This window comes from Populus euphratica, unplaced genomic scaffold, assembly GCF_000495115.2.
Source record: "Populus euphratica unplaced genomic scaffold, PopEup_1.0 scaffold29.1, whole genome shotgun sequence".
NCBI lineage: Eukaryota > Viridiplantae > Streptophyta > Magnoliopsida > Malpighiales > Salicaceae > Populus > Populus euphratica.
In genome coordinates, this window is record NW_011499888.1 from 447,946 (window position 1) to 457,381 (window position 9,436).

At 27.2% G+C, this 9,436-nt stretch overlaps 2 protein-coding genes across 2 annotated transcripts; both read right to left on the minus strand.

Moving 5' to 3' along the window:
* On the minus strand, positions 1-1,689 carry LOC105130655 (zinc finger/BTB domain protein). The gene is made up of 3 exons (XM_011033251.1): positions 1,341-1,689; positions 1,108-1,222; positions 1-231 (listed from the first exon to the last, which is right to left on the minus strand). Exons 1-3 carry the CDS (start codon positions 1,569-1,571, stop codon positions 158-160), a joined length of 420 nt encoding a protein of 139 aa, XP_011031553.1. The 5' UTR covers positions 1,572-1,689; the 3' UTR covers positions 1-157.
* Positions 1,690-7,137: 5,448 nt separating this feature from the next.
* Positions 7,138-8,301, minus strand: GXMT1 (glucuronoxylan 4-O-methyltransferase-like protein (DUF579)). The gene has a single exon (XM_011033252.1). The coding sequence runs from the start codon at positions 8,154-8,156 to the stop codon at positions 7,251-7,253; it is 906 nt and encodes a 301-aa protein (XP_011031554.1). The 5' UTR covers positions 8,157-8,301; the 3' UTR covers positions 7,138-7,250.
* Positions 8,302-9,436: the final 1,135 nt, after the last annotated feature.

Below are 9,436 nucleotides of genomic sequence, written 5' to 3' on the forward strand. Positions count from 1 at the left end.
TCACCATAGAAGTAAAATTTAAATTATCACCTAGAGATGTAGGACAAGATAGAAATTCTGATTTAGAAAAAATAGGTCATGCATAACAATTCTTGACAAAACAAAGATCCAGATACAATCAAAATTACATAGCAAAAGTATGCTAGGATGTCAGTTCTCAACGGACACGCCGAGCTTTTTCTTCCTGTCCTAACCCAAGAGATTTCTGCGCATTTGCAATACCTTCAGGATCTGCAATACATCAAATCCCAACAAGAAATCAATACTCCTGACAAAGAAAATTAACGTGGTATGGAAATCAACTCGCTATTACAATCAATCATGACTTGGCCTAATTTACATGGAAGAAACTATAAACCAAAATAATTACATGATAAAATTTCTATAAATACAATAGCCAGGGTGGAATCAAGGTCGAGAAATCTTCCTGTGAAGCTGCGGTCTCCCACAATTCAGCTGTGGATTTACAAGACTTTTTATTTGTTAATTGATCTTGACTTATTCATGCTCGCACATAAAGCATTTGTGAGGTGCAAGTTTCCTGCACCTATTTCTTATTCCATAAAAGGTGCGTGGAACAATAACCAACCATCAAGTGCCATCAAAGATTAACAGAAATTTCTTTGAAGACGATAGCTAGGGTGGAATCAAAGTCAACAACTCTTTTCCTGTGAAGTTGCAGTTTCCTACAATTCAGTTGTGGATCTACAAGACATTGTTTTTGTTAATTGAACCTGATGTAATCATGCTCACCCATTAAGCATTTACGTGGCAAACAGATTCCTGGACCTATTTCTTTTTGCATAGAAGATGCATGGAGTTAAGCCCAATGACCAACCATTTCAAGTGTCGACATAGATTAACAGCCCCAAAATATATAGAAATGAAATATCAACTAACTCTAGCAAATTATATACACTGCAGAAACACCGAGACAGGCACGACGATTGCAGGAAACAATTTTGTGTATGGAAAGTGCGTGTGTATGTACAGTCTGATCACAACAAAATGAAATAAAAAGGAAAGCAATAACTAATAATTCATATGCTAGAAATGATGAATGATTCAATATGCAATCTCCTAAAGAACAAAGGAAATCAAACTCACCAAAGAACTGCGTAAAGATACGCGTAAAAAAGCTCAAATTTCGAGAAACATTATACGCCATAGCCGGAGGAAGAGGCTTCACCACAGTATCAATACTAAACACCCTTTGAAGAAACTACAAGGAAAAAAAAAACCATTATTCATCTAGAAACTAATTCACACTCAATAAAAAAAAAGTTCAAAATACGAAAGAAACCAATTATCAAAGACCTTGTGTGCAATCAGAGAAATACCTGAAAGTTGCGCTGGAAACTGTAACGAAGTTCAGGGTCGATTTCGAGGGCTTGATCATCGTCATCTTCATCGTCAAAACGTTGGCTCTTCTTACGAGGGACGTGCATAGTAGGCGTGGAACCAGGTTGGCTGGTGACTTTGAGTTTTGCGTCTTTGAATTTATTGGATTCATCGTCGTCTTCGCCTCTCCATGGTGCTTTCGATAGCAATTCTTTCTTCGCCTTCGTCATCTGATTGATTTTTTTCTTTACAATTTCTTTTTTTCCTTTTGAGGTATGAGTACTATTTGAGGCTGACTCCGCTCACGCTCAGTTTGAGATTGAAGAGGAGGGGTTAAGTGCTGGTGAAGATAAGATGGTGTTTGGTTGTCTGAATAAAATAAATCCTAGTTTGTTTAATTTGTGGATAGAGTGGGAGTTAAACTTGGATTTTCTCCATATGGATTCATCAATGCTCCACTTTTATATCTGCTTTGGTGATGGTTGTTTTTTAATATTTTTTTTATAATTTTGAAAATATTGATAAAAATAAAATTTTAAAAAATAATTAGATTCCTTTCATAAGAGGGTAGAAATTTTATATTGATACTCTACATATATGTTGTATATTAACTTATATAGAGTTTACTAAATAACTAGCTTGTGGCTTGAATTTTTAATATGTTTTAATTTATGAATTTATAATTTAATTCAATTGCTAGGTTTGTGTTAAAATTTGATTTTTGGATTCATGATAGGTATATAGACAAAGTTTCTTTTCAAAATTTCACTTCAAAGTTTTATATTTATACGAATCCAAATTTATATACAAACTTATTTATTAAATAATTCAATTAAAGTTAAATACAGCATTAATAGCAAATTAATTTTATAATATAATTTAATTATCTATTATCTTGATCAGGAGTTAATATAATTTCATAGTTTTGAAGCAATAACTAGATATAAAAAGAAGTTACAAATTTTAACCAAAAAATAGGTTCGAAAGGTCCAATAAAAATAATTTGCTATCAAACTTTAAGCCTGAAAAAGATAAATAATAAGAGTGTGAGTTTAATAACTCAGTGAGTAGATAATGTTCAATATACACACACGAGGTAATACAACAATGAGAAATATATATATATATATATATATATATATATATGTTATTGGTTTTAGGTTCTTATAGTATGGTTCCTTAAATAGGCCATAATAAGAATATAATAAGATAAAATTCGTTAGAAAATCAAAATATAATGAGTATGAGGTTTCGTATTGTGGGATAGTAAATCCGCACAGGTTGGTGGCTCTCCCGAACAACTAGGATTTAGATACGATGTGCACAAAAACTATCACTAGCCTGTTAGCATAGGTATTCTGACTAGCATATTATAGATTCATAATCATAATCAAATAGACATAGTTATACTCAAGTCTCAACTCATGATATCAATCAAACGAGGAGTTATAAATTCAAAAGCCAATTCAAAATATATATTGTTTCATATTAAGAATATAGATTCAACAATTGATCATGTTTTATTATAACAAGAATAATAATTAGCATATATATTATCAAGAAGCATGATCCAATTCATATTAACGAATGAAATATTTATAATATTTTTCATGCATATAAAAAATTATCCACTCACTTGATTCAAAAGCAAACAAAACCAAAAACAGACATCGAAGAAAATCCTATTATGTCTCGCCGGTAAAATATCATGATTATTTGAATACAAAGAAGATATATTTTAGAACGAGTAGAAATAAAATTTAACCTATTTCATACATTTAACTAAGAGTATATTCTGTAACCCTATATATTTTTGAACTAACTAGTTAATTTTTTCAAAAATCTAAAATTAACAATTTTCTTGAAATCCAATTCATAATAAAATAAATGATAAAATTAGTAATAATTTATTAAATAACCCTCAATTATTCATCAAACCAATCTGTGAAAGCTAATATTATAGCTAGGGACTAATTTGAAATTTATCATAGTTTTAAAGGTCAAATTGAAAGACCAAATTGAAAGTGTTAAAATTTCATAACTATATAATAATTATACCTATAATTCATCTTTTATTCTGTTCAAAATCCCAGAATATGCTCCAAGGACCCATTTGTAATTTTTTTAAAGTTTGAGGACTAAATTGTAATTTTTACAAATTAAGAGACCAAATAGAAATTTTATCTTTAACCTTAAGCCCAAAATTTCCACAGATTACCTATTGTTCTTTCTAAATTTCTAGCTCAAAATTCACCATTTACACAATTAATAACTCAAAATCATCACAATCTTCCATATTCAACTAAATAATCAATTCCCCACAATAATCAACCCTATAATATTCAAATTAATTCATCAATCAAACTTAAAACATAATCTTCAAAACCTCCACATTCATAAAAGTCAAAATTTAAAGTTAAAGAAAACATATTATACCTATTAAAGCATAAATCTTATTTCTCTAACTTTTTTTCTTCAATTCCTTTCTATTTTTTTTCTAATTTTTTTTTCTTCTTTTTCTTCTTTTCTTTTCTTCTCTCTCACGGTTTTTTTCTTTTTCTTCTCTTCTCTCTCACGGTTTGCTCCTTCAATTTTCAGATCACTCTTTCCTTTTTTTTCTTTTTTTTATTTATATTTAGTATCTCTTTATTCAATTATTACTATACCCCTCATTTAATCATACTTTCTCTTTAAGGCTCCAAGGATTTTATTATCTTTTTCAACTTTTTAATACAAAACATTACAATTTGAATTAAAACAACCGTATATGGGTTAATTAAACTTCAAAAATAATATATAACATATAAAAATGTAGCTTAATTTCAAAAAATCAAGATAATATTATTTTTTAAAATATTAAAATGGTATATATTGAATCGATACAAATGGATTTGCCAAGCTTGCCACTTAGATCATGAACTCATGTGGCTTTAATAATTAATTATTTTAAAATTATTTTTTATTTAATTATATGATAATAAAAATAAACAATATCAATTAAGCAATCGAATAAAATTTTTCAAAAGAATATGAACTGATACTAGAAAAAAAAAATTCTATTATCTCATTTCAAAACAAAATAAAAGTTAAATGGAATATATTAAAATGCTGTCTAAAATATATCATTAATTGATTTATTAATATTTTAAAATAACTTGTATAATATATTTGAATAGAATTTTAATAGTTAAATGAAAATCATTAACACTAAAAATGTCTGATTTCACTTTAGAAAACAAGTAGTTCATCAACTTTCTCTTTTCTTCACATAACTTAAAGTCTCTCTTCTCTCTCTAATTATCTCTCTAATTAGAGATTAAATATAAGTAGAATAAATTTATTGGATTAAATTATATAATTTTAAAACTAAAGAGATTGAAAAGTAAATTTGACAAATTTCAACTTACATTTGTAAAAATAAAAATCTTCCCATTTTTTAAACTAAAGGTCCTTTTATTTTTAATTTTCTTGTAAATAAAAAAATAAGATTCTTTTTTATAAAACCAAGCATTAATTTAATGGCAAGGTTTTTTTAAAAAAATTGAGATAACCATATAAAAAATATATTAAAATAAATTATCAATTCAAATCTTAATAAATAAAATATTGAAAAATCAAATGAAAAATATATTAATGAAAAAAACAAAAGACCAAAGTTTACGCCATAGTTTAAAAAAAAAACAAAAGGTCTACCAATTGTATTTTATTTTATTTTATTAATTTTAATTATTTTATTTTTAATCTTTTAAAAATAATAAAATAAAATAAAATTTATGACATCAAGCACTAACATGATCACACAATATTGTGCAAATCCTTAATGTTTAACCTTAAAATCTTTTTTGTTAGACTTGACTAAGCATATAAAAATATAAATTACCAATCTCAAATTCCAATAATATAGAATTATATAATTTTAAAAATAATAAAAAACTAAAAAAAATAGCAAAACATTATGCAAATGCTTAGAGTTTGACTTCAAATCCACTGTGAAAGTTTGGAGCCTTTTATTTATTTTAATTTTAATATAAGACATGTAAACAAATTATACAAAATGTATAATCATCTTCTTTGATTAGATAATTAAAATAATTTTTTGATTGTAATAATCTGTTCAATTCCTTTTTTTTATTTTAATTAATAAAAAATAATTGAGAATATTTACTTTAATAATTTCCTTACTAAATAAAGAGATATATTGAAAATTATTCGTTTTGCTCAATAGTTCAACATAATTATATAACACAATAAGTACACAATATTCCATATCTCAACACAACGGGATCAACCCTCTGTTTTGTACTCCAAAAAAAACTCAAAGGGAATTTTATTTATTTATTTTTTAAATCAAAATCCCTTTCATTTGTGATTTTCCTTTGGAATCGAACATTTGAACATTGTTTACAAAGATTTGGAAACAATCCACTTTATCAGCTGTTATCATCGCATCTACTAATTATTATAAAAAAACAAAAAAACAAATAAAGCAAGGGAATAGTGTTTTTACTGTCATACTGTTAAAAATAAAGCAAGGGACGGTAAAAAGTAAAAACACCATACATTGTACTACGTACGAGAATAGGACGTTTGGGGCCATTAATTATTTTTTTCTTTTATCTTTCCTCTCCTTGTCGATCTTCGTGTCCTACCCGTAACCTTTTTAAATTGGCCCTTCGACTGCTCTTTCCCTTTATTTTGTTTTTTAATTATTATTTATTTTATTTAAAATAATTTATAAAATTAAAATTTTAATTTAATTTCTTCTTCTTTTAATTTTTTTATTTATCAAACTTAATCCTTAATCTTTTAATAGTTATTTATATAATCTAAGATGATTTTTTAAATTGATTTCTTTTTACAATTTTATTTTCCTTTGTTTTTTTTTCCTATTAGATTTTATTTGAATTTATTTGATTGTTTTTTTATTTTTAGCAAAATTTTTAGATTAATACTTCTTTTTTAATTTTATTATTTAATATTAAATTAATTTAAATTTAAGCTTCTTAATTACACTCATATCTAGAATTTCATGTATTATAAGTTTGAGAAATTAATCTAATTTTAAAAAATTCATTTAGGATTACTTTAATTTTTTTAAAGTTATTTTTTTTTTAATTTTATCCTTTAATATTTATTAAATATATATATTTTCTATGTCTTTTTTCTAATTTTTTATTGATTTATTTTGAGTTTTTTATTTATAGTTTTTTATTAAATTTATTTTTAAAATAAATTTTATTTTTAAATAAAATAAAATTTATTAATTGAATATAGATATGATATTATCTCTATATTATATTTAATTTATTTGATTTTTTAAATAGTTGCTCTAGGGTCCATGTAGTTTCTTACAGTGTCATCGCCAGTCTTTTACAATAAAATTTGAACCAATTCAATGAACTTTTATGACTATGAACAATGTTTACTATGAAGTGATAGTAAGTTTCAAGTGAATTTGTTTTCTTCTTGAATATGATAGCAACTTTTTTTTTTTGTTAATTATTAATAAATATTTTTTTTTTGCTGTTTGTCTACTGCTAGTCTGCTATTGTTATATGCTTTTATTAGATTAGTCAAGTTTTTTTTTTCTTTGAAAATATTATCTGAACATTTTTTTTTTAAAAGAACTAACCTACACTGTTTAGTAACAGACAAATTGGGATGTTCAATCGCAATAATTTCACAATCTTGCTCATTTCACCAGATAAATTAGTTTTAAAAAAAGAACTAAGGAAAGTAATTTAAACAGAATTCCAGTGTTCAAACATCCAGAGGAGAAATTAATTAGTATCAATATTAAAAAAAAAAAACCTTTGCCCGGTAATTTATATTTTATATGACAAGAAACAAAGATGAAGATAAGCAATTAATAACAGCAGATTTAAGCAGAAAAGAGAGATGAGAAACCTCTAAGGACAAAAAGGTTTTCCCGAACTAGTTCTATGACTGGGAATAATGAAGTGCCTTAACCTCCCTTCTTGCTCAGTCAAGTATCCTTCACAGAGAAAAGCCCTGGAGAATTTATCCTCCACAACTCTATCAACATCATGCACAAACACATCAGTCACTCCATTTTCTCTGTTTCTAGCCATCAATCCTGCTGTGTAGATTGCGTTCATTCTCCCTGGAGCCTCATCATGGTACCCAGTAGGTGCATCCACCATGATCAAGTCCCATTCTATATCATAGATATCACCAGGGAACCCTTTAAGGGCAAGCTGACACTTGGAGAATCTTGGATCACCGACTACTTTGCATTCATCTCCCTTTCCTGTCTCCATGAGCCCATCTGCCTGATGCACTCTGGTGTCGTATGTCACATGATAGGACTCCAAGGTGGGCAGTTTCTCTCTGATCTGCTCAATCCAAGCCTTGTCCTCTTCCAGGAAAACAGTGCGGCCGCCGTGATTTAGAGATGTCCACATTAGACTGTCATGGCCAAGGCCGAAGACTAGGAAGTTGCAAGGTGACTTTTTTTCGAGGACCCTTAATGAGACTGAGATTTCCTTGAGGGTTTGTTGTGGGGTGATGTTTGTTGTTACATAATGGACAAGAGCATTGGCTAAAGAAGGTGGGATCTTGGTGCATGTCGGCGTCAATGGAAGAGAAGGACAGGCTGTTGTTGATGGTTTTGGTTCTTCTTCATCAGTGGACAGATTTGATGCATCAGATAGATCATCATTTTCTGCTATGGGGGATGGATTTGGTCTGGGAGACGAGTAACTTGACCAAGCAATCACCAAAAGGAAGAGGAGAAAGAATAAACCGAGGATGATGATCTTGATGTTAATGGGAGATTGGTTTTTGGACCTCATGGTTCTTGATCAGGCGTTTGGTTTTTCTTCGGAGGGCGAGAGACAGGGGGGAAGGGATGATGAACAGAGGTTGAATTTAGTCCATATTAATGAAGGAAAGTGGAGGGCTTGTGGTAGCTACTAGGAGACCAGATATTATTTGTTTTTGTTATATATATATATATTTTGTGTGTGTAGAAATGAAAGGCTAACGAGTGTGTGTGTGTGTGTGTGTTGTGTGTGTAGAAATGAAAGGCTAACAACCTTGGATCTAAAAATCAAATATACTATTGCCAACCCATGAGCTTTTGATATGGATATCTGGTGGCATATCATTGGAGAAGTAAACAAGGGAGTGGCATGAGAATAGACGGGTGGGGATTGGAGCAATCATGGGTCCACCTCTTTTTTTTTTTCAAGCTTGTATATTCGATGATTTTTATTTTTGTGTTAAAAAAAAATATTTTAAAGTCGTATTTATTTTTGTATTTTAAGAAAATTTAAATTTTTATTAATTTTTTTATTAATTTTTTTAATATTAACTTGATTAAAAACTAACCTTCACAACTTTTTTTGATTTGTTTTCTATTAGATCATAATTTCACAACTTGTTTTAATTTATTTCCTATTAAATCATAATTTCATGACTTGAATAATAAATTTATTTTCTATTAGATCATAATTTGATGACTCAAATAATAAATTTAACAATTAACTTAAATTAACTTGAATCAATTTAATATATTATTATCTTAATATATTATTATCTCAATATTTTATTTTTAAAAATATTTTTAAAAACTTTTCTTTTGAGTAATAAGATTCATCAAAAAATCACACAAGTTATTAAAAACCTAATTATTAAAAACTTAGTTAGATCAATAAACTTTTTCGATTAATAATTCAACCCAGGTTAGATTCTACTTTACAATTATGAAAATATTTAAAAGTATAATAATAATTATTTTTTAAAATATTTTTAAAAAAAAATATATCAAAATAATATATATTTTTAAATTTTTTTAAAAATTATTTTTAACATAATACGTTAAAAATAATCTGAAAATACTAAAAAAACTAAAAAAAATAAATATTTCCAAAAATATTTCTGAATCACATAAATAAACAAAGTTCAAAGAACTTGGAATACCCAGTACAATACTTAGATGTGACTATTAGAAAACAAATTATATTAAACTTTCATATAATTGCCTATATTTGTGAAGAGAGAAGAATAGAAGAAATTAATGATCGGATAAGAAAAGAAAAGAAAAGGATGAATATCCTTCTGTTTAGTTATT